The sequence below is a fragment of the Elephantulus edwardii genome, unplaced genomic scaffold (genome assembly GCF_000299155.1).
Source record: "Elephantulus edwardii isolate Elephantulus edwardi_28Jun2011 unplaced genomic scaffold, EleEdw1.0 scaffold00006, whole genome shotgun sequence".
In the NCBI taxonomy this organism is placed as follows: domain Eukaryota; kingdom Metazoa; phylum Chordata; class Mammalia; order Macroscelidea; family Macroscelididae; genus Elephantulus; species Elephantulus edwardii.
This window is the reverse complement of record NW_006399756.1, coordinates 1,067,565-1,093,276: the sequence shown is the minus strand read 5'-3', so window position 1 is coordinate 1,093,276 and position 25,712 is coordinate 1,067,565. Positions and strand designations below refer to the sequence as shown.

Here is a 25,712-nt window from a genome sequence, read left to right as displayed (position 1 = left end):
GCCCGGGCTGTTGTCCCTCCACTGGCTGATCGTTGATCCTCTCGCCGCTCCTTCTGCGCAGCCAGCACTGACCAGCACCAGGCCTTCCTCGCCGCTGATCTGGGGCGAGCTGGGTGGGGGTGCGGAAGGTCCTGACTCTGGCTACTTGGGTGCATGGTTTGTGATCACGGAGACATGGGTGACACGTGGGGACCCAGTGGAGGCTACGTTGCCGTGGCAAGGTCATGCCCTGGCACCTGCTGGTGGTCCAGGCTTCCTGCCACTAGTGTCAAGCCTTCAAGCAAACTCTTCCTCCCTGAGTCTGTTCCCTCATCTCTGCACTAGGACTCCTGACCCTTCCTGCCTCGTGGAGGGGTGGGACACAGGGTGACCTGGCCACAGTGGTTTACCAGTGGGAGGGAGGATGGTGGTGTGCTGGAGCGCGAGGCAGGAGGCTGGATGAGGGCCTTCTTTGGAGCCACGGTGGGCTGTAGAGAGAGGGCCATGCTGGGGGTTCTGGGTGGACACTTGCTGGGTGAGATGTGTGCATGGGTATCCTGGCCGAGGGGAAAGTCAAGGACTAGCCTTGTCTTCCTGTGAATCTCAAATGCATCTTTGCAGTAACTCTGTATCCTTCTAACTGGGGACAGTACATGAAGGCCCGGGGACCTGAGAGTTTAATCGCATTTGGGATGAAAACAGAGCCCACCCTCCCTCTGTCACTTCTCCCCCAGGGCACGCCCTCTCGCCAACTCTGCATCCTCTGGTTTCTGGCTCCTGTTTGGCGATATCTGCTGATGACATGTTTCCTCAGTTTAGTGACGGTTCACCATTGCACCTCATTTCCCAGTGAAATGGCTCTCCCAGCTCTTAGCTGCTTTTCACTGTAGAGACCGCCCTGTGGGCCCACACGGAGGAGCGAGGAGTGCCCTGATTCTGGGGAGGGCTCACAACCTTGTTATCCTGAGGCGCCCTGCCCCCTGACTAGTCATCTCAGATGCCCCTGGGGGTTGGCTGTGCTTCTCGGAAGGGAGCAGCAACTGACGGTCTCCTGGGACCCCCGCAGCGCATCCTGGAGTTGGAAGCCATGCTGTACGATGCCCTGCAGCAGGAGGCTGGGGCCAAGGTGTGTGCGATGCTGTCGGAGGAGGAGCGTGAGAAGCTCCAGGTCGCCGTGGAACAGTGGAAGCGCCAGGTCATGAGCGAGCTGCGGGAGCGGGACGCCCAGATCCTGCGGGAGCGCATGGAGCTGCTCCAGCTGGCACAGCAGGTGCGCACTGCAGGCAGGTGGGGGGACCTGATGGGGGTCGGGCCCAGAAGGCCAGGGCCTGGCCAGGAGCCCAGTCAGGGTCCCAGGACCAGGACCTCCAGGGCCAGGACTGTCCAGTGACATGATCTCCAATGACCGGACTCTCGTGAGCTGGCCGCTCAGTGGCCAAGGCCTTCAATGACCAGGGCGTCCAGTGACTGAACTCTCCGATGGCCAGACTCTCAATGACCAAGCCTTCCATAGGCCAGGGCCTCTGATGACCAGACTGTCTAGTGACAAGACTCTCCAATGACCAGAACTTTCAATGACTAGGGTTTCAAATGACTGGATAATCCTCTTGTGACTGGACTGCCCAATGGCGTGACCTTTCAATGACTGGGCCCTCCAATAATGAGGCCCCAGTGACTGTCTTTGCATGACTAGACCTTTGAGTGACCGGGGCCTCAATGACAAGACCCTCCGTGGCCCACACATGGCTTGTTCCCTGGCTCTGTCCTAGGGTGTGTCCCTTCAGTGACCCCCTCTCCTGAGTCCCCTGGTTGCTGCTGTGTTGTGGTGACAGCTGTGCCCTGGGCTCCCACTTCCTGTTCGTAATATGTGGTTTATGACTGGAGAAGTCAGGCCGGTGCAGATGGGCAGGTCACGCTCTTTGTGCCCGTACGAATTGGAGATTCATGGCCGCTCCGCAGAGAGCAAGTCTGCCGGCACCGTCTCTCCAGCGGCAGATGGTCGCTTCGCCCCTTCTGCCCCTTGTTCTCGTTCCCAGACGGTTCACAGTGCTCATGCACGCGTGATCTCGCACACTGCAGTGTGAACATGTGTGTTCTCTGGAGAGCGGAATTGCCACATTTGACGGCAGTGTGCTTACTGCACGCCCAGCGACGGTGACTGTCCCTCCCCGGAGTGTCTGTGCTCACCAGCCACTGGCCTGGCGAGCTCTCTCAGCTGTCCGGGCCAAGCAGGAGACCGAGAATGATGCTGGCCTGGGGGTCCTGGGCCAGGCCCCTCCTTTGCTTAAAACAGAGTGGTTTTGGTCTCCGCAGAGAGGACAGGTTCTGGCCCCACAGACCATGTGTCACTTTCAGAATGTGAAGATCCAGGCAGGCTGGGGGTGGGGGTGGGGGGAGAATGTCCACTATCTTGTGAGTCTCGAGGTCCTGCTCTGTGGGGGTGACCGGACGCATTTGAGGACACCCCAGAACGTCCCCACTGAGTTTCCCTGAGGCGTGGCTGAGGCACTCCTGCTTTCCCACTGCAGAGGATTAAAGAGCTCGAAGAGAGAATAGAGGCACAGAAGAGGCAGATAAAGGAGCTGGAAGAAAAGGTAAAGGGGCACTGTCTCCTCACGGCCGAGCCCCTGCTGACCCAGACAGCCCTCCCTGAGCCTCCCCCATTCCCCACTGGCCCCCTTCCCATGCCCCGCAGTGGCCTCAGCGGCCTCGTCCTGTCTGTCCGGCCGTCCTGTCTGTCCAGCCGTGTGGTCAGGGTGCCTTCACTCACCACGTGCCTCTCTTCTCTCTCTCCCTCCATCTCCTTCCTCCCCTCCCTCTTCAGTTCCTCTTTCTATTTCTGTTTTTCTCCCTAGCTTTCATTCTCTGGTCTTAGCTCTTCTTGGCCCCTTAATGTGGTGAGTATCTGCAATGTTGGGCCCTCCTGCCATGGTCAGCTGTGGCCTGGGGGGGCCACCTCTTTTCAGGCCCAGCTGGTCCCCCAGGAGGGTGTCAGCATGGGGTGTGGCCAAGCAGGGCCCCCCAGGGTGGTTTTCAGCCAGGATCCAGAGGGTTCCTGTGGATGGAGGTGCAGAGGCTGCCTCCAGAGAGGGAAGCAGAGCCCCCAGCCCCTCCCAGGAAGGTAGCCATGCAGCTGTGCTCCTGGTCTAGGGAGGCAGCCATCCGCAGGGACAGCTACCCATTCACAGCAGGCTGGAGCTGACCACCTGCTGACCGTGGCCACCATCCGGGAGCGGGAGCCAGGGCAGGAGGGGCTGACCTCTGAGTTCTGCTCAGTCTGCAGCCCCTCCAAGGGAATAAACATGGTGCCTCACCGGAGCCCCCCAACTGTGGTTACCCCCCACACCTCACCTAAGCTCACCTGGCCCCTCCACTGCCTCCAGCTTCACCACTACTCCCATGACCACAGGCTCCCCCCGCCCCTCTCCCACCCTGACTACACCCTGCTGGGACTGTGCCCTAGCACGGCCCCCTCCTCTGCCTCGGACCCACCACCTTCCCACCATTCCCCATCTGAGACCCCTCCCCTCAAGATGGCCTGCCCTCCTCAGTGACCACGTCCCCTTCCCCTAATTCCTCTCTGCTAAACCATAGTTTCCTCCCACTCTGCCCCCATCTATTACCCCTCCCCTCAGGGTGGTCTTCCCTCCACAGGGACTACACCCCATGACTGCTCTCCATTTCACCATGACTTTCCATTCCATCCTGTCCTGCTCAGTCACTGTGACTTCCCTTCCTTCCACTGAACATATCCTCTCATGTCACCTCTGCCTCTGATATCAGCCTCTGCCACCCCCCCCCAGGTCCCTCAGTCATGGCTTCCTCCCTCTTACTCCACCTTCCCATCCCCGAAACCCTCCCACATGCTCCTCCCCTCCTCCCCCCATATGACCTTGGCCTCCCCACACTGACTTCAGCATCCCTTCCCTATCCCCACCTTTCCACCTCACATGACCTCGTTTCCCCTTCATGACTATCTCCCCCTGACTCACCATCTCCATCATTTCAGCCCCAAGAGGGTGAGCTCAGTCACTTCTCTGCCTGCTGGACCAGCGAGCAGCTGTGGCTCGAGGGGACACTTGGGCCATGGAGTCTTATCCCTGAAGGCTGGAAAGGACTGGACCAGCTCCGACCCCCTCCTGTTGAGGCGGAGGGAGGAAGGGTTCTCATACTGGGGTGGAACTTTCTAGAGCACCTCTGTGCCGTCCTTGTCTGATGAACCAGTTAGGGTTCCTCTTGGGGCTCTGCTGCCTGGGGGTCCCCAACTGTGCAACCCCACCAGAGCTGCCCCCACTGCTGACCGGTGAGGGCCTGCCACCTGCATCCCCTCTTGAACACCCCACAACTGTAGTCCACATCTCAGAGGAAGAACTGGGCTGGTCTCTGACAGCCAGAAAGGACTGAAGGTGCGAATCCGTGCAGGAGGCCTCCTTCAGGCCTGAAGGACCAAGCCTTGTGCTCTCAGCCTGCAGATGGGAGGACAGACCGGCAAGGAGACACCGCAGCCAGCTGTCAGGACTCATGTCACTCTGTCACTGTGCCATGGCCGTGCCACTGTGCACCTCCTCTGTTCCTCCCTGGAGGAATGATCACACTGAATGATCAGTCGTGGCCAGTGGAAGCTTCCGGAGCTGGCTGATGGACACACCAGAACATGGCAGTAGAAGGAGGCTGGCCTCGGAATGCAGACAGCTGTGTGGCTGGCTGGGCATCTACAAGTTTGGGGGCTATACACGAACTGGAGTCCTCACAGGCCAGCCGTGCTTGCTGCAGGCTTCTGTGTGGCCAGGCCACGTCATCCATGACCTCGCATGATGGCAGTCCCAGCAGAGCCGGCCATGTGCTGCCAGTGTATGGACAGAGACAGCTTGTGCCCACACAGCCTCAGGTAAGGAGAGACATGGTGTCCATCCCTCAAAGGTGCCCTCCAGGGGTACACTGGGCCTCCAGGCCTTCCAGACCCCCTCTCTCCAGGCGCTTCCCAGTCAGACAAGTCTGTAGCATCAGAGGCACCTCTGCTTCCTGTGGGGTCTCTGTGTGCACCCCACACCCTGTCCTGCTCTCTACCTCCCTATCTAGTCCCAGTTCCTTCCTCAAAAGGTGCTTCACTATCCCAGGGGGACACAGGGGCTCCAAGAACCTCATCAAAGGCTTGGCCCTCAGGTTGTGGGCCAGCCTGACCCCACACCCAGCTGTGGGGTGCAAGGGCATCTCCCTGGATATATGCCCCCAGTTCCCACTCAGCTTGCAGAAAGCTGACAGTCCTGTGTAGGTAGCATACATGTGGGCGCCCTGTGAAGTGGAGTCCTTCTGCCTGGGCACCTCCCAGGGCTCAGGGCTCTCACCACCACATAGCTCTCATGTAGATGTTGCCCAGGCTAGTGAGGTGGGGGTCTGTGCTGGTCACTTGCCAGGGACCCTCACACCTCAAGGCCTGAAAAAATCTGGTGGGAGTGATTTCAGCACCTGAGGAGGAGGAATAGGACTTGCCCACCTTTGGGCAGCGTGGGGAGGGTCTCCAGGGGCCCTGTAGTGGGCATCTCAGCCTACAGGCTTGGCAAGCGCCTGACTCTGGACCAGCCATCCTAGTGACGTCCTTTGCTTTGTCAGTATTGGCGCCTGGACCCCTTGAGACATTATGGGTTGGGAAGGGGCTGTGGGCTACACAGAGGAGGCATTTTCGTGAGCCTTGGAAAGTCATAGCCCTGTATGGAGCGGGTGCCCCAGCAGGGACCGTGTCCCCTAGCTGTGTTCTCTGTGCCCTTGGGCCAGGGCAGGGCATGGACCCCACGTCCACCATCTGCCTGCCCTAGGCTGGGCGATAGGAGCTGGGGCTAGTGCCATGCTCTGGACCCATTTTCTAGTGAGGCTATGATGAGGAACAAGTGGGGAAGACGGTAGTGACCACCCCACTGGCCATCAGAGAGCACCTGTTGTCCATTTGACAGGGCTCTGAGACAGTAAGTGTTGCATCACCCCCATAGACACAGGCTGTCGAGACCATCCCTGCCCCCATTCTGAAGAGGACAGTTTGCACCTGCTGCTAGCACGGTGTTGGGCACAGATGTGGTGCCTCCCCCAGGTGTGCGGGCTGGACCGTTAACTCAGGCTTGTAAAAGAGATGTGACCCTGTGGCCACATGAGGGCGCTCCAGCCCAACAAGCCATCACCTGCATTTGGGTCCTGCACTGCCGCCCTCGGGATGGCATTTCCTGTTGCTGGACAGGGACAGTCCACAGTCTGTCACAGGCCAGGCAAGGGCACAGCCAGATGGGCAACATGCTACCAGGGTCACCTTGCCATGCCAGCAGCATCCTGGGGGCCAGTACTCAGTGCTTCCACCACACAGGATTCAGGCCAGCTGTGCACCCAGCAGTGAGGCCACTAGCCAGTATACCAGAATCTGACGTGTGCGTGTGTCATCTTCCCCTGGGGTAGGATGGCCACAATCAAGGTGGCTGCAGGCCCTGCAGGCTGAGGGAGAGTCTGCCATCCCCTCCTGCCTGCTAGCCCTGTGACGTGTCCAGCAGGCAGGCTGGGTGTCCACGGGCTTTCCCCGGCTGTGAGCCTCAGAGACCAGATTCCATCCAACTAAGAATCCCATGGATACACTCCCCCTAACAGCAAATATTTTTAGAAGAAAACTAACGAACAGCAGCTATACACATGGATCTTACCTGATGGACGACATAGGAATCAGATTGACTACATGAGTGCAAAGAGTCAATGGAAAAGCTCAATATCAAAACAGGCCAGGAACTGACTGTGGGACAGACCGTCAATTACTCATATGCAGGTTCAAAAGGAAGTTGAAGAAAATTAAAGCAAGTCCATGAGAACCAAGACATGACCTTAAATCTGTTCCGTTTGAACTTAAAAGCCATCTTAATAGATTTGAGGCACTGAGTACTGATGACTGAAGACCAGATAAGTCGTGGTACAATGTCAAGGACATCAGATGACACTCTGAAAACTGCATTAAAACATAGGCCAAAATAAACAGAAGAAAAGCTGAAGTAAAAGAGATGAACAGAAGATTTCAAAGGAGAGTTTGAGAAAACAAAGCAAAATAATATTAGTAAATGTGTAAATACCGGAGTTATAAAATAATAAGAGAAGAGCTCACTTGATATTTGTCGCTGTCTATTCACCAGCAACCCTGACGGGGGTAAGCACAACAGAGACACTCCCTCCGGGAGCCGTTCAGAGAGTCAATCCAGCTCAACTTTATTGGGGGCTGCAGCATACTTATATACAAGCAAGTAACCAGGAAGACAGGATAGGGTGGGCTTGCGGACGTGGGTCATGCAGATTCATCGGGGGAACCTCAGCGGATCACTCCCAGCTCAACAGATGCAGCAGCTGTCTTCGCAGGTGACGAGCTTTCGCAAGCCTGGACAGCCAAACACAGGGGAGCTTTCTCTACCCTTTTTCAAAGCCATTGGAAGGGTTGCACTTATCTGGAGCTTAAGCGATCTGTTCTGGCCAGAGGCCCTCCCTTCCTCCTCAACATTCCCCAACAGACATTTCTCAGAATGAAGGAACTGAAAGACCTCAAGCCTCGAGTTGCAACACTGAAGGATTCTATGTGTGGAATCCTGAATGATGCAAGAAGCATCAAAAGAAGATGGAAGGAATACACAATCACTGTACCCAAAATAGTTGCTTGACACTGAACCATTTCTGAAGTAGCATATGACCAAGACCCAATAGCAATCATGGAAAACATTTAAACTGCACTGAAGGCATTGGCAAAAAATAAGCCCCCAGGAATAGATGGAATACCAATTGAGGTATTTCAACAAACACATGAGGCCTGGACAAACTCACCTGTCTCCTGTCTATGCCAAGAAATTTGGAAGACAGCTACCTGGTCAACTAACTGGAAGAGATCTATGTCTGTTCCCATTACCAAAAAAAAAAGTGATCCAACAAACTGAAAATTATTGACAGTTAATATCACATGCAAGTAAAACCTTGCTGAAGATTATTCTAAAATTACTGGAAGAGTATATCAACAGGAACTTCCAGAAATTCAAGTGGATTCAAAAGAGGCCATGGCACAAGGGATATCTTTGCTAATGTCAGATCTTGGCTGAAAGCAAAGAATACTGGAAGAATATCTATTTCTGTTTTATTGACTATTCTAAGACATTTGACTGTGTGGCTCATGACAAATTATGGCTGACATTGAGAAGAATGGGAATTCCTGAACACTTAATTGTGCTCATGTGAAACCTATACATAGACCAAGAAGCTGTCCAGGCAGAGCAAATCAGGAAAGGTGTGTGTCAGGGCTGTATCCTCCCTCCATTCCTACTCAGGCTGTATGATGAGCAAATCATTCCTGAAGCTGGACCCTATGCAGAGGATTGTGGCATCTGGAGAGGAGGAAGACTCATCAACGACAACCTTTGTTCTGCAGACGACATAATCTTGCCTGCTGAAAGTGAGGAGGACCTCAGAAGCTAAGACTACACCCTCACATAGAACAAAGGAACAGAATCGAGAATCCAAAAATTAATCCAGTTATCAATGGTCAACTGATATTCCACAAGGAAACAAAACCTATCAAATGGATCCCACAGACTTCCCAAAGATCTAAGAAGTCCGTCTTTGAGGAATTACAACCAAGGTACTTCTTAGAGGCAAGGATGGTGACATTTTCTACTACAGACTTGAGCCTAGTGTCAGGAGGGGCAAGTCCTTGGAATAAGGCATCGTGCTGGGGAGGGAGGAGGGTCAGTCACGGAAAGGAAGGCCTTCAAGAAGGACTGCTCAGTGACTGTGACAGTGGCCGGAGCATCAGAGGTCATGTGGACGGAGCAGGACAGAGCAGGGTTCAGATGTCCATATACAGCGTCATAAGCTTTCCCCATACAGTCAGCTGAACGCTGAGCAAATGATCTCAGAAGTCTGACTTGATGGGAAAAGTGGCATCTGGATCAGAGGAAGAGTTGTCAACACCTGCAGAGGACAAGTAACGACGTGCAGACAACCTGACTTGCAGAACCTGAAGGTGCTTGAAGCATTTATTGATGGGGCTCTTGTTGAACTGCCACCTTCAGGATAGATTACACCTCGACCTAAAGGAAACAGTCCCTCACAACTGGACCGATAAATATCAAAGATAAATGGAGACATGATTGATGTTATCAAGGATTTCCTTTTTCTTGGATCCACAATCAATGCCCATGGATGCAGTGGTTGAGATCTGAAAAGACAAGGTAATAGTGGTCATAGATCAATGTTATTTTATAAAACACAATGTAACAATGTGTGAAATACTGCACAGCATGGAAGAATCTAAAGCAAATTCTACTGAGTGACATATGTCAGTCACAAAAGGACAGTTATGGTATAAGGCCACTATTATAAAGAGCTAAGGAAAGGTTTACATACAGGTGCAGTCAATGAAAGGTAAGGAAAAAGTGGGGTTGCTTTCATAGTTAAAAAAGTAGTGTCTAGATCCATCTTGAAATACAGTGTTGTGAGTGACAGGGTAATATCCATACGCATACAAGGAAGTCCAATGACTATGACTCATTCAAATAGATGCACCAACAACCAGAGCCAAAGAGGAGGAAATAGAAACTTTTGCAGTCAGAAATCAATCAAAATACATTCATAATAATGGGTGACTGGAATGCAAAAGTTGGGAACAAGGAAGAAGGATCAGTAGTTGGAAAACATGGACTCGGTGACAGAAATGAAGCTGGAGGTAGAATGATAGAATTCTGTACAATCAATGGTTTATTCATTGCAAATACCTTTTATAAGAAACATAAACACAGGCTATACACATGGATTTCACCTGATGGTATGCACAGGAATCAGATCTATTACATCTGTGGAAGAATCGCTGGAGAAGCTGATTATCAGCTGTGAAAATTGGGCCAGGTGCTGTTTGTAGAGCAGGTCATCTACTACTCATATGCAAGTTCAAACTGAAGCTAAAGAAGGTTAAATCATCAGGAACCAAAATTTGACCTTGAGTCTATCCCACTTGAATTTCTAAACCATCCCAGCAACAGGTTTGAGGCCTTGAACACTAATGAGCAAAGACCAGATGAGCTGTGGGAGGATATCAAGAATATCATCCAGGGCAACAGTGAATGAATGGAAATCCAAAGTATCTCTAAATGTTCATTAAAATTAATTTTAAAAAAAGAAAGAGAAAAAAAAGGAATATCATCCAGGAAGAATGTAGAACGCCGTTACAAAGACAGAGGAGGAAGAAAAGACCAAGATGGGTGCCACGACAGACTTGGAATATTTCACTAGAACGTCAAGAAGCCAAAACAAAGGGAAAAAAATCAAGACGTTAAAGAGCTGAAACAGAAGGTTTCAAAGGGCATCATGAGAAGACAAAGCCAAGTATTACAATGAAAGATGCAAAGAGCTGGAATCAGAAAATCAAAAGGGCCGGACTCACTTGGCATTTCTTAAGCTGAAGGAACTAAAGAACAAATTCAAGCCTGGCGTTGCAACACTTAAGGATGCCTTCTGTAGAAATGATCCAAGAAACATTAACAGAAGATGGAGGAGTGTACAGAGTCACTGTACCAAGAAGAATTGGCTGACACAGAAGAATTTCATGAAATAACATATGATTAAGAGCCTGTAGTGATGAAAGAAGTTCAAGCTGCTCTGAAGGAATTGTAAAAAACAAGGACATGGGGATTGAGGGCATACCAATTGACATATTTCAACAGACAGACTCTGCCCTGGATACACTCACCAAGTTGTGCCAAAATGTCTGGAAGACGAGCACCTGGCCAACTGACTGGAAGAGATCCAGAATTGTTCCCATTCCGAAGAAAGGTGACCTGACAGAGTGTGGAAATTTTCAAATATCATTACTATTATGTGCAAGCAATATACTGCTAAAAATTATCCAAAAATTATTGCAACAGCACATCAACAGAAAAATTCCTGAAGTGCAGGTTGTGTTTTGAAGAGGCCGTGGTAATAGGGATATTATAGCTAATTTAGATGCATCTTGGCTGAAAGCAGAGAGTACCAGAGGAAAGTCTGTTTCATTGACTATGCAAAGGCATTTGACCATGTGGATCACAAAATACTGTGGCTGACTCTGGGAAGAATGGGAATCCCAGAACAGTTGATTGTGCTTATGCAAAACCAATACTTGAACCAGTAGGCAGTCATCAGAACAGCAACACTGCATGGTTCAAAACCATGAAGGTATATGCCAGGAATGCATCCTATCTCTATACCTTTTCAATCTCTATGCGGAACAGATAATTTGGGAGTCTGGGCTCCATAAGGAGGAATGTGGCATCAGGATTGAAGGAAGACTCACCAACAACCTGCATTATGCAGATAACACAACCTTGTTTGCCAAAACTGAGGAGGACCTGAGGCATTTGCTGCAGAAGGTCAAGGGTTGCAGCCATAAATATGAGTTGAAGCTGAACATAAGAAAAAACAAATATTCTCCCCAGTGGGCCAATTTGCAGCATCTTAATAGACAGTGAAGAGACTGAGAATGTTAACAGCTTTAGCATGCTTGGCTCCACAATCAACACTCTTGACACCAGCAGCCAGGAAACAAAAAGATGAATTGCATTGGGAAAAATCATCTGTCAGGGACCTCTTCAGAATACTGAAGAGAAATGGTGTCAGTCTGGAGACTAAGATGTACCTGATCCAAGCTGTGGTCTTTGCAACTAACTTGCTATGCATCAGAAAACTGAACAATGATTAAGGATGATAGAAGAATTGATGCCTTTGAGTTGTGATGCTGGAGAAGAGTGTTGAATATATACCATGGACTGCTAGGAGAACAAAAAGGTTCATCCTAGAAAGAGTAAAACCAGGCTGCTTCTTGGAAGCAAGGATTTTAAAGCTTCATCTGACATATCAAGGAGGGACCAGTCCTTGGAGAAGGACATCATGCTTTGGAAGGATGAAGGGACAACACAAGAGAGGAAGACCCTGGGTGATGTGGCTTGAGTCAGTGACTGGGGTAATGGAGGTAGGTGTGTCAGAGACAGTGAAGTTGGCTCAACATAGAACAGGGATTTATCTTTCACTACTCCACAAATTGCTGTCTGTCAGATAATCCTCTAAATCTAAACATTCAGATTAAGACAGACTAGGAAGAAGGATTGGCCATCCACTTCTGAAATGGCAGGCCTCTGAAAACCCTATGTACAACACAACACACGTAGACGAACAGAAAGGGCAACCTAGGTAGAACTGTCAAGCATGAAAATACAAAGGAAGAGGAACAGTTGTAAGCAGACACTAGTAATTGGAACATGGAATGTGAGAACCATGAATGTAGGAAAATTAGAAATTGTTAAGAAAGAAATGGAACACATAAATATTGACATACTAGGCACTGGAGAGATGAGATGGACTGGCATGGGGCATTTCGAGTCAGATGATCATATGATATATTATTCTGGAGACGAAAAGGTGAGGAAAAATGGAGTTGCTTTCATAGTCAAAAAAGAAATTTCTAGGTCCATCTTGAAGTACAACATTGTGAGTGATAGGATTATATCCATACGCTTACAAGGAAGTCCAGTGAACACTACTATATGAAGGCTGATTAGACATTAATTTAATCAATGATAATTAATGTTATAAAGCAAAATGTTTATGAATGTATGAAAAACAAATATGATTTGTAAACCTTTACTCAAATGAAAAAAATTCTTTAAAAAGGATATAAAAAAACATTTTAAAAAAGTCACTCATCATTCTGCAGTGGGTAAATCTGCCAGAGACCACTTTAAAAAATGCTGACGAACAAGGGTGCCACTTTAAAGACTAAGGTGTACCTGCCCCAAAGTGCAGTATTTTCAGTCACTTCATATGCATGTGAGAGGTGGATGATGACTAAGGAAGACCTAAGAAGAATTGATGCCTTTGAACTCTAATGTTGGTGAAGAGTATGGAATAGACCCTGACTTACAAACAAGTCTATCCTGAAAAAGTGCTTTTGAGAAGCAGTGAGTCCTGGTCTCCCATACTTTGCGTGTGTTACAGGCCCATCTCTGGACAAAGACATCATGCTGGTGGAAGGTCCTGGATAAAAGGAGGAGCCTCCAGGAGGTGGTCCGCCACAAAGGCCATGTGCGCGTAAGCCCAGCAGAGCATGAAGGATGGTGCAGGACGGGAGAGTGGTTCTGTCCTGCGCCGGTCACTCAGTCAGCCGACACAACAGCACCAGCAACAACATATATTTGTATATATTCGGTATAACAAAACTCAGTGCATTGCCCTTGACTTGGAGCTGACTCATAGCTGACCCTCCGCTGGGTTTCAAGTCTACACATCACAGAAGAGTACCTGTCTCCCTCATGGAACCACTGGTGGGTTTGAACCTCTGGAGACATTTAATCTTTGGGTTATCAGCACAACTTCCCCAGGCCCGGGCACCCTTGCCTCCTGGCTGGCTGCCTGGGCCGTCTGTTGGGGTCTGGGACCTCAGTTGGCAAATACATCCCTGAAGTGGCTGGGAAAGCTCCGGTGGAGGACTAAGCAAGCAGTTCAGCATCTCCCTGCAGGCACCAACCTGCAGTGCAGTCAGCTGGGCACCCACGGCTCAGGGTCAGGGTGGTTGTGGGTGCTGAGCCTAGGCTGGCAGTAGATGAGGTGGGGGTGGGGAAAGAACCAAACCTCAGACTGCAGGGTGGGGTGCAGGGCTAGGCAAACAGTGCCTCCCTGCCTCACTCTCGTGCCCCTCAAAGTCATCCACTTCCACTAGCCTCACACTTGCCCTCCCGCCCAGGTCCGCTGTGGATGAAGCAGTGAGTACTGGCTCTGTGGTTCTCTGGCTGAACTTTGTAGGCTTCGGTCCAGGAACTGTCCAGGTGTCTGTCTGCCTTCCCGTCTGTCTCAGCTCTCTCCCCTCGGCCTCTCAGCAGATGCTCCAAGCATCTTGGCCCCTCCTGCTTCTGCCTGAAAGTGACCACATGCCCAGGCCACTGCTCCTTTCCCAGGAAGACTGGCTGAAGCCGGGGGGAGGCCAGTGTTAGGACCTGTGTTTTGAGAGTAGTGCCTGAGTTAGTTCTGGTGTGGGTGTGGGTGTGGCTGACCATCCGTTCTTTGGCGCACGGATGGCCTCCGTTCATGCCCCTCCCAGGAAGAAGTCTTCCTCTGGGTCTCTGCCTGGCTGCTCTTCAGTCAGCCCCACTGCCAGGCACTGGGCAGCGAGGAGGAGTAGCTGTGTCTGTGGGTGCTCTGAGCTCCCCATATGGACATGTCCAGTTCCCATAGCCTGTGGTGGGGCCACAGGGATAGTGCCTGTCCCCTCTCCGGTCTCCTTTCTGCCTGGGGGTTCAAGATTCAGGTTAGCAGCCCCTCATCACTTACATCCGAAGCCACCAAGCAGCCGACTCCTGCCCGCTTGTTGGTGACAGTGGACAGAGGACTGCTGAGCACTCGTCCGAGACCAGGCCCTCCTGCACAGCAGCTGGTTAGCGAGCTGTGTGCCTTCTGAAGGTTTGGAGCAGGGCACCCATCGCAGCCCAGAGCCGTTCCTTCTAGTGGATATGTGGGTGCTGTGAGGTCTGTGTTTCCCCGGGAGGTTTGTTCAAGTCCACCATGAGCATTCCGGGACTGCTCTGTCCTGGGCTCTGGAGCTCTCTCTGCAGCTGTGCTGAGATGCCCTGGCCAGGGAGGGGCGACCCTGAAGGAAGCACCACAGAGCTAACCAGTAGGAGGCTGTCGCAGGCATTGCATCTGCCGCTCACCCCTCCAGGAAGCCCTGTGCATTGCCCCCACCCCACCCCGCACATAGATTTGGTCATGTGGTGTCCCCGCAGGGTACACACTGGCCCCAGGCTACAAGGCCTGCTCCCCTCACAGCTGTGCCCCCATTACCCACGGCCCTCCCCGCCTCACTGCCCGTCCCTCCCAACAAGGTCCACTCAGAGCTCCCCCTTGGTGGATCTGAAAGGCATGTGCCTTGCTGTTCTGGAAATCTTTGTCACAAGAAGGACCACGCTGAACATACCCTTCAGATGTTTCCACATTGCACATCCCTGTCCAGCCATGTGGGCCCCTGCGCCTGTCCCTTCCTCTGATGGACTTTGTGATGTTGCTGGGGCTGCATCATCCTGCATCACTGTGAACAGTGTTTCTGGAATGTTCTTCCAAGCCTCCTAAGGTACTTGGTCATGTAGCCGTCACTCTCCGCAGCCACCTAGGAACACAGTCGCCGGTGATGTATGGGCAAAGCTAGAGGGTCCAGATTTGTCTAGTGCCCACAGGGCCTGCAGCTACACACGTATGCATGAGTGCACACACAAGGCACACGCCAGTCCCACATGCACATGTGCACACATGCACAAACATTGAACGTGCACAGGCATGCAGGGAACCTGCAACCACACACACGTGTGTATCTATGCACATGCATCCATGCGGCGCACAGCCTTCCAGTTCTGCACGTGTACACACACACACATGCACAGGGTTCACATCAGTCCATCTCAGCACATGCTATTGCAGTGCACATGCACGCACGCACACACGTGTGTGCACACACACGCACATACATGGATCTGCAGCCATCCTGTTTCTAGTGCACGTACATACAAATGGGTCCACAGCCATCTGGTGCAGCATGCACTGTTTCCAGTGCACACACACATGTACTCGCATGGGACCGTCCAGTTCGGCACTTGCTGTGTTTCTAGGGTGCGCGGGTCTGTGGGAAGCCTGGAATTCATCCTTGTCACTCCCTTAGAACTTTGTCTGTCCCTCACCCCGAGGTTGCTTCTCAGGCGTCTCCAGGCTGTTGGCTCAGGGCTGAGACAATGAACAATGAGCTGAAAGCTCAGTTTCCCACCCCCTCGTGCATTGTCTCGCTGCTCTCCGGGCCTGCGGGCCAGCTGTCTGCTGTCCATGATGGAAGTCTTGCTGAAAGCGGTAATGGGGCTTTTTTTCTCACACGACCATGAAGCCATTAATAAAGGAGGAGTCAGTGTCAGCAGAAGCCCCTGCCCCGTTCCCTGCCCCATCCCCCACCCACTGCCGAAGCAGCTGCAGCAGCTAAGATGGGGACATGTGTGTTTGAGCCAGGGCGCGGACACGTGTGCAGGCGTGTTGGAACATGTGTCTTCTCTGGACCCGGCTCACCCCTGCATGTGGCACCACGAATAGGGCCGGGCAGTGAGTCTGTCTCTGTCCACCATCTCCCACCAAACCCTGGGATTGGCTACACAGAGCAAGCCCACTTCTCCAGAGCAAGGCTGTGCTGCCTTCTACATGGACATTCTGGTGCTTGGCCACTAACTGGGCATCCGGCCTACATTCGGACCCAGTAGCATGTGGGAGGAGGGCAGAGCTAGTACGGGTCAGGGAGAGAGGGTCAGCCCCTCTCCCACCCTATCAGGCACCCACATACTCACTCTAACGACACCCCTGGGACCACCACGGGCGCTTCTAGGTAGTGATGGCAGCGGGCAGTAGCTCCCAGTGGTACCGAGTGGGCTGGAGCAGGGTCTGTGTGGAGGGCACCCTGGAGCCTCCCTCATGAACGATAATGGGTCTTCCGTCCTAGTCACAGCTTCCAGCTGGGGCAGGGATGAGGAGGGGGCAGCCTGGATCTACCTCAGGCAGGCCCACTTTTAAGAGGCTCCAAAATCAGAGCTTTGGGACAGAGTCCTTAGCCCCAAACAGACTGTTGTCACCATGTGTCTTCTGTTGAAAATATCTGACCAAAATGTTCAAACAAACTGGGCTTGCGGGGGAACCTCCACGTGTCCTCCACGATCTGGAAACACATTTGTGAGGGCTTCAGGCTCACCAGGAGTGGAGTCAGCATTGCCTCTCCCCCACCACCCATGTCTGGAAGCCAAACTCTCAGGCATCTTGGCCTGGGCTGACCCCCTAATTGCTGTATGGGGTCCTGGCCTCCTGGTCAAGCATGTCCCCCCTGGAATACTTGGTTCTCCCTAGAATCCCTGTGTGAGGTTGTGGCCCCCTGGTCCAGCATGTGTTTAGGATTTCTACGCGGCTTGGGCTGCAGGGCACACCATCTGCCGTGATCCCTGGTCCAAGCACAATTCCTTGGAGCAGGAGGGTATTTGTTGCCCGTCCCTCCCAGTTTCCAAACATTACCATCTCCCTGGCAGTCCTAGGCCAGGCACAGCTGGCACAGTCTGCGCTCTGTTGGGACATAAATCACGCTCCTCCTCATCCATATGCATGAGGCCAGGGTGGGTAATTCCAGCCCTGCCTCTGCGTCTCACTCTCCCAGGGGCCCTTGCTCCAGCACGCACAAAGCCCCTGAGGTCGCTGCAGGGCCTGCTGGGCACCTGTGTCCTCTTGTCACATTGGTGCTGCCCCTGCCCAGAGCCACTGAGAGCTCCCTCCCAGCATGGCCCACTGCACGAAGGGGCAGGCGGGGCTGTCCTCCCTCTGCTGTGGCAGCCCCGCCCCCTCCACAGCTCCAAACTTGTCCATGCTTGCCAGCACGGGAGCCCTCCATCAGGGGTGCTGGTACCCCAGCCTGTGAGCATGCTGATGTGTACCACCTACCGCAGACCAGGGCAGGCGCCCCAGTGGCCTGGGACATCCACCTGGTTGAGGATGTGGCCACGGGCTGAGCGTAGGGACAGGCAAGAAGCTGGGTCAGTGACCAGAAAGGAGGCATGGAGACTGCACATGCCTGTTAGCGCACCTTGATCACCCTCCAGAACTTGTGCAAAACCTTGAAACTTAAAAGGGGAAATCTGTGTCTAGCAGAGGTCCTTCTGAGCCCTGAAGAGGACTCCATGGGAAAGTCACTGTGGGACAGACCAGGGCACAGGGGTGGCCTTAGTGGCAGGCCCAGGGCATGCAGCTGACCTTAGTCAGGGCCACAGACCAGGCTCTGCTACTCTGGAGCACTTATGAGGGGCAGTGGGCAGCTTTGAGCTGCCCCATCCTCTCCAGTGAGGTGTCTACACAGCGCAGACATGGCTTGGGCCTCCTGATGGCCGTGTCCAGAGCCCCCTGTGGTTGAGATGCACGCTGTCCTTAGGGCTCTAACACAAATTGTCTTCTTCACCTTTGACACAGAGAAAGGAGCACCTGACGGAGCCCAGGTCACTGTGAGGACCCCACCCAGGGGCGTGCCCACCCGAGATGGAGCCCCTCCCACTCACTAGCTGGTCAGCTGCCTCAGCTTCTGTGTGATTGGCTGCTGCTGTACTGGGGGCGGGGGCGTGCACGCACAGGGTCTGAGCTTGGTGGAAGCGTCTGGAAGGTGGGATGGACAGGACAAGTGTACAGAGAAGCCAGCTGCATTCTGTAAGAGCTGGGCGGTGGACATGTTTGCTTCGTTTTGCGTTTGTGTCAGAGAAAATGTTCCTCTCTGGGGCCAAGGACAGCAGGGTGAGGGCAGGATGCTGAGAGGATCTGACACGCAGACACAGAATCCCTGACGGAAAGTGCACCATCAAGACGTGCTTCCTCCATCAGCATCAGCACCACATACGCTGGGCTCCCACCCCTGCCCGCCGGTGGGGCACGAACCCGAGCTGCAGACTTCTGTCCACGCTCGCTCTGTCGCGTTCCTCCTGACACATGCTGTGTTCTCAGTGGAAGGGCAGCAGCCCAGTGAGCTGTGGGTGAACAGCTGGGCAGGCCAGAAACTGCCTCTGCCCTCGCTGCACAATCTAAAGCAGCATGTGCCCAGGTGGATGCTGCCCGCCAGGGTCACTGCTCAGAACGTGAGATGGCATAAGCCGGCCCAGGCTCGCAGTCTCCTTCCCTGTTGGGCCATCACACTTCTGCATGCTGTACAGACGTCTGAAGACCCTCTCTCCCGCCCCGAGGCATTCATAACCATATTGCAATTTAAAAGGCAAACAGTGGAGAGGAGAGAGGTGCAAGGACAGCCAAGGCTGCGAAGCTGCTGTCACTCACCCATGAGATGTCATGGCAAGGAGAGGGACAGCTGCTCAGGGAGTGTCCTAACCGCGCCCACACTGGCCCACCCGGTCCTCCTGATCACAGACTTCCCAGCCCTGGTCTCCCCCAGCAGCCATTGGCTTGGCTTCTATCCATGTGTGTATCACCTTCTCTTCTGATTGAAATGTGGAGCTGCTTCCAAAAGGGAGAGGGGCCCATGCAAAACTTGACCCTGATTCCTGCCGGCCAGTGAGCACCTCACTCCACACACTCAGGCCTCTGCAGGATGGGGTGCAGCTTCTGAAGCTGGAGCACACCTGCATTCAGACCTCCAGGCTGTAGTGGGTTCCCCTGCAGATGGGGAGTCTGTTTAAGGCATCACCCCCAGAGCTAGGGGAGAGGCCTGGAAGAGGACCCTTCACAGTGATCGTCAGTGTGGTCCTCCGCCTGGTGACGTGGCCACCGCGCCCGGGTCTGGACTGAAGTTCCCTGGATGGCACTTTCTGGGGTTGACAGCCGTGGTGAGTCTCTGTCCCACAAGCTTGTGGTCCATGTTTGGGGACCATAACCAGTGGCCCCTGAAAGTGCTCTGGCAGAAGCTGCGGCCTTCAGGATACCCACGTGCCTTACATGACTGGTGAGCTGCAACACCGTGGAGGAGCAGGTGGGCCTGAGGGTGTGGGCGGGCTCTGCGTCATCACAGACCTCGCGTGGGTGGTTTGTGTAACACAGTAATGGAATTGTGTTTCGGCTCAGGAAAACCATATTGTGAATATATGTACCAAATAATATATTTGTGTACTGTATATTTTTTAAACTAAAAAAACTCTATTGTAAATGTATGCAAAACCCCAGTTGGACTTGTGTCCTTATAGCCCTGCATAGGCAGCCTGTGTCCCAACAGCCACACTTTGTACACGTCACCTGTAACTGTCAGTGCTGAACTCAGTGTTCACAGGCCTCCATGGGTTTGTACGGTGATCAACTACAGAATTTTACATATATTTTTGTATTGTGATTTCTATGATATATACCAGAGAATTTTTATTCACTTGTAAATCATTGTATAGTTTTAATTAAAAAATTGTTTCCAATCTCCAAGCATTGCCATTTCCTCCGCTTCCCCTCCCTCAGTGCGTTAGTGTTTGGATGCATCAGCTGTGCTGGTCACTCCTGCATCCAGCGTCTGTTTGTAAAACATGAACCCCTCTCTCCACACCACTAAGGGGTCAGGGGTCTGCCTTCTGGGACAGTCCACCATCCGGCAGCCTCATCACGGAGCATTGCTATCCCAGGAAAGAAAGCTTCAGAGTTCCAGGTGGCCACAGCACCTAGGTCAGCCACAGGTGAAGCTGCTTCCAGTGGTGGTGTGGTTGTTGTGTGCCGTCGAGTCACCTTGTGACTCATAGTGACCCTGTGTTCAACAGCCCTGAAGCCTGCCCTGTCCTGAGCCAGCTCACTCACTCCAACACATCTACCCTCGCTGCCCGAGTCACTGTATCAAAACATCTCATCCCGAGTCTTCCTCTCCTGTCCTTCACCCTTCCAAGCACGATGTCCTTCTCTAAAGACCGATCTCTCCTGGCATCGTGTGTAATGTGAGATGGAGCTTCAAAATCCAACCTCCAAGGAGAAACTTGGTTTTACCCTATCCAAAACAGGCCTATTTGTTTTCTTGGTGGTCTATAGTACGTTCAAGACTTTCCTCCAGCACAACTCAAAGGCATCAATTCTTCTTCTGTCATCCTTAGTCATTGTCCAGCTCTCTGATGCATAGCAAGTGATTGCAAAGACCCTGGCCTGGATCAGATGCAACTTACTCTGACATTGTTATTTCTCAGTATTCTGGAGAGGTCCCTGACAGCTTTACCTCATGCAATTTGTCTTTTGATTTCCTGACTGCTTGTGTCAAGAGTGTTGATTGTGGAGCCGAGCAAGCTGTAACTGTTAACAACCATCTTCTCCATCCATCATGGTGCTGCCAATTGGCCCAGTGGTGAGAATCTTTGTCATCTTGATATTGAACTTCAATCCATACTGAAAACTACAGTCCTTGACTTTCTACAGCTGGCGCTTCAGGTCCTCCTCAGTTTCAGCAATGAAGGTTGTGTCATTTACATAATACAGGTTGTTGATGAGTCCTCCAGTCCTGATGTCACCTTCCTCCTCATAAAGCCCAGTTTCCCAAATGATCTGTTCCGCACATAGAATGAAAAGGTGTGGAGATAGGATGCATCCCTGGCACACTTGTCAAGTGTGAACCTGATGAATTCTGGGACCTCAAACGTTTTCATTCAGGAGTAAGATGCTTTGCACTGGCCGCAGATGCTCCAGCATATGTGAGTAAAAACATTCATGGCTGATAATTTGCGGTAGCAGGTGGAGGACCACTGGCCTTGAGCTCCTGACACCCCAGTGCTGTCAGCCCTGGGACCTGCAGCAGGGAGACTGCTCAGTAGTGCCCTGTGCTGTTCAGAACCAGGGGCCAGTGTGTTTCCTTGAAAATCAGTCTGCGTGGCTGACTCATGACAGCACCTGGACAGCCCAGGAGCCTTGCCTTTCAGGGTCCACATCGCCCTCCATACTTGCTACATGTTGGGGACCTGGGACCTCCTAGCAGGCATGGTGCCTCCCACAGAGCCTGTGTTGGGGCTGAGTTTTCCGAAAAGGTGATTTCCCAGGGCGCATGGCAGCTGGAGCAAAGGGTGCTCCCTGCTTCCATGTTCAGCACTCGGTTCGTGGACAGCACCAGCTATGCTCCTGGTCAACTGAGGGGCAGGGGTGGCCTGTGGGCTCTGAAAAGCCTTGCCAGGGTTTCCCAAACCTCCATGACCTCTCAGAGTCCAGGGAAGCTTGAGGTCAACTCCCCTGACCAGAGTCGGGGCCCCCAATACAATGCAGCTTAGTGTCTTGGGGGCCTGTAGAGTCTGAGGGTTGGTGAGCACTCCAGCATAGAAACTTAGAAAGACCAGCAAGTCCCCAGGGCTGCCTTCAAATCCCAGGGCTTCAGCGCACACTGCAGGTAGTGGCCACAGGGCATGTGGCGTGGATGGTGGCACCAGGCCAAAAAGGATACGGTCCCACCCCCCATCCTGCACCAGCACAGCACTGTGGGCGGGAATCACACTCATCCTCTCCCATTTCTCAGAGGGGATGTAGGGCAGCGAACTTTAGTGCCATGACCTAGCCTCAGGTCGCCCAGCACCCCTTGTCCTCTGTCCCCACCTGGCTGGCTGCGTCCTTTTTGCCCTGGTCTGGGTTCCTCTGTCCTGCTCTGCGTCACTCTTGATGTCTGTCTCTCTGTCTGCCAATGTGTCCCTGTCTCCCTCCTGTACCTGAGCTTCCTTCCCACAGTGACCTGTAGATCGGGGACCAGTCTCAGGGGAACCCTAGGAAGATGAGAAGGTGTCTCCACAGCCCTAGCCCGCAGCCTGTGCCTGGCCTCCAAGACACCTTCCCAAGAGGGAGGCCAGGTTCCAGGAGCGAGCAGCCAGTTAACCTTGGCAGGCAGAGAGGAGGTGGAGCATGGCTGGACGCTGGTGACCTCCCACACCCTCCTCCCAAGATTCACTCCTGCCCCTCACTTGAGGGGTGTCTGGCAGGACCAGGCCTGACTGGCCGAAATTTGGGCCTGGGGTTGCATGCATGTGGGCCTACTCGTGCAGGTCTGTGTCCCCTCCCGCACTAAACAGCTAAGGCAGAGTACTCCCAGGTCAATGGAGGGGCAATGGGTGGGACGATGGGCGGAAGCTGGCCTAGGGGGGCGGGCCGAGGGGCGGGGCCGGGACGGCCCGGGAGCTGCGCTGCCCGCGCGCGCCCACTCTGCCTCCTGCGCCCCCACGCGCACGCTCTTCCTCGCGGGGACCCGGGTCTTACCCGCCGAGCCAGGCCGCGGGCCGAGCCCTTTGGCCCGACGCACAACGAGCAGAATGTCCTTCCAAGGCAAGAAGAACACCCCTCGGCTCACGGTGAGCGGCCCCTCGCCGGCGGCTTGGCCTCTGGACCCTCCTCCCGTCTCGGTCCCCAGCCTTGTGGCCCTGTCCCGGGCAGGCCTTTCCCACCCACCGGCTTCTTCCCGTCCCGCCCCGTCCCGCCGCCGAGGCCAGACTTGAAAAGCAGATGAGCCAGCCCTCCTGGTCCCAAGCGGCAGCCAGGCCTTTGTTACCCGCCTACGGCCAGGGGCGGGGAGACTCGGTGCCCGGCGCAGCCCGCCGTCCGCTCCCCCGGGACGCGCCGCGCGCCGGGGCTCTTTGTCCGAGACAAAGCGGTGCAGCCTGGCCACCCAGACGCTCCACGAAGCTGGGGCGCGCAGACTCCGGACAGCCGGCGGGGCGAGCGCGAGCCAGACCGTAATCAGACCTTCTCTCCGCAGCTGTCAGGGAGGGGGTGGCCGATACCCCTGGTGGCCGGATGGTCACCTGCTCTGTAAGGAGGCAAAGCTGTCTCCAGGCCTGGCAAAGGAGGTGGGAGGGCCGGACCCAGTGGGTGGGAATCCGCCTGTGCCTGGAGGGCGGGCGGCGATCTGGCCAGGCCACGCTGAGAGTTCTTCTGCCTGATCGTCCTCGGACGAGCCGCTGCCTGGACCGGGCCTGGTGCAGGAGGCCGGGAGATGGCCGAGGAGGGAGCCCTCACCCTGGGCTGGGTCAGCAGCAAATTTGGCTGTGTGAGGCGGGGGCGGTTGATTGGTTCTCACACTCTCAGATGAACCCCTCAAAGAGCATCGCCCCCCCACTCCAGGCTCTTCTGCTTCCAAACCCAGAAGGTTCCCCTTGATCGTCGAGCTGAAAACAGTCAGGGCTCTGTGGTGATGGAACCCAGATGCGCAGTCCCCCCACCAAGGCTGAGATTGCTGTGGGCAGCTCTGGCCACAGAAGACCCGGGCCAGGCTGCAATCGGGAGGGTCCTAGCTGGGTCCGCTACCACGCTGACCAGATGTTCTGTGCGCGAGGTCCACGAGGGGCCAGGCAGTGGGTGCCTGGGGTGGAGAGGGCCAGCAACTGCGGAGAGTGGTACTGGACACCAGAGCCACTCGTTCCTGTGACGGGCAGGCGCGAGATAGTCTCCTCTTTGTTGCTGTATGTTGTCTGTCACCACTGCCTGGATCTGGAGAGAAGACAGACGACAGACAACACACGGACTTGCACATGCGCGCGCCCGCACACGCGCACACACACGCACGCACGCGCAGGCACTCACGCATGCATATACACACGCACATACACCTACGCACACATGCACGTGCACGCACGCTCACCTGCACATGGGCACTCACATGCATGTGTGCACACGCACATACACCTGCGCATGCACACACATGCACAGTGCTTACACACCTGCGCATACGCATGCATACGCGCGCACACGCAGGCACTCACACACGTGTGCACACGCGTGCATACATGCACACATGCAGGTGTGTATACACATACATGCACACACTCAACGTGGACACACACGTGCATGGGCACGCACATGCACACGCTGAACCGCACGCACACGCTCACATGCACACGCACATGTGCAACGCGAAGTCTGTCAGGACTTTATGAACATTGGACTTGCGGCATCCATGACTTGGGCTATTTTTCAGATGATTTAAAATGTAAAGCCCCTTCTGTGCTCCAGCTCAGAAGCTGCAGGGGGCTAGGTGTGACCCCTCCACAGGGTGCTGTCTGCTCTAGTGGACTATGCACCGGAGGTACGTCACATTCAGTCCGAGCGATCTGGACTAGGTCAGGGGGGAGTGTAGCGTCACAGGACCTTACCCACGCAGTGTACCTCCGCTGGCCGGGGGCAGTTTATCCTCTTGACCGCTGGTTGCTGATGGAAGTCTAAAGGCCAGTATGGGTGCATTGGGGTGGCCTGTTGGCCGTCTAGGGGAAACCCTGAGTCCTTCTTGCCCAGGTCAGTTCTCAGGGCTAAGCCCAAGCTCCAGGAGAAAGCTGTGAGGCGTTAGTGCTTGGCTACCAGCCCTTATCACGCTGGCCTCCACTGAGGCCATGCCTCCCTCTCAGGGCCAGCGTCCAGCTCCTCACGCCACGCATCCCTGCTGGGCTAGCTGTTCCTGTGACCCTTAGTTCACATGGGGGGAGCAAGAGAGAGGCCTACAAACAAGCAAAGCTAGGCATCACCCTGATAGGTCCTGGCTCCTGCCTGTCATGGCTGCCCAGCTCCTTATGCCACCCTCTCTGGGGGGCCACCCTCTCTGGGGTGTAGCCCTACCATCACTCACCCCCACCCTCCCTGGGGCCCAGCCCCACCTCCACTCACTCCCAGCTTCTCCGGGGTCCAGCCCCACTCCCACTACCCTCAACCCTTTCTGGGACCCAGCCCCACCCCCACTCAACCGCAGCCTCCCTGAGGCACAGCCCCAACCCCAACTCATTCCCTGGTACCCAGCTCCTTTCCACATCTGTAATCTTGGCCCAAGGGCCATCAGCTCTCACCTGTACAACCCCAGAAACCGCTATGCAAGGGCCCCATTTCCACTAAACACAGTCATTCTCTCTTACGCTGCAGTCCGAGTGGATACAGACATGTCAGGCTGAGCGAACTCCCTAAGAGACCCCATGGAGCTCTGCCTTGCCTTTCCTCACAGGGGTCCCCCCCAACTCCAGGGTTCCTGCCCAGAAGGACCACAGCCACCGGACCTCTGCTCGGCCCTCCTCCAGGCAGCCTTACCCTCTCCCGTGCTCTCTGTCCCCTCACCTTTGTCACAGTCAATGTGCTGTCATTGTCCCTCCCCCAGATTCTCCTTCCCTGGGAACGGGGGGGGGGGCTGCCTCCTGTGTTCTGCTTTCATTCCCTGTAGAGACCTGCTCACGTCCACACAGACGCCCACACAGATGTAAGAC

At 54.1% G+C, this 25,712-nt stretch overlaps 2 protein-coding genes across 3 annotated transcripts in view; both read left to right on the top strand.

Moving 5' to 3' along the window:
* JAKMIP3 (Janus kinase and microtubule interacting protein 3) overlaps positions 1 to 2,854 on the top strand; it is a 37,034-nt gene extending 34,180 nt beyond the window's left edge. For both annotated transcript variants that reach the window (XM_006879860.1, XM_006879861.1), the window contains 3 exons: positions 1,046 to 1,249; positions 2,508 to 2,573; positions 2,804 to 2,854. In XM_006879860.1, coding sequence (XP_006879922.1) covers positions 1,046 to 1,249; positions 2,508 to 2,573; positions 2,804 to 2,854 — 321 coding nt within the window. The remainder of the gene's footprint in view (positions 1 to 1,045; positions 1,250 to 2,507; positions 2,574 to 2,803) is intronic.
* Positions 2,855 to 22,787: 19,933 nt separating this feature from the next.
* DPYSL4 (dihydropyrimidinase-like 4) overlaps positions 22,788 to 25,712 on the top strand; it is a 15,021-nt gene continuing 12,096 nt past the window's right edge. The window contains exon 1 of the mRNA XM_006879859.1: positions 22,788 to 22,826. Within this exon, the coding sequence (XP_006879921.1) occupies positions 22,788 to 22,826 (39 nt within the window). The remainder of the gene's footprint in view (positions 22,827 to 25,712) is intronic.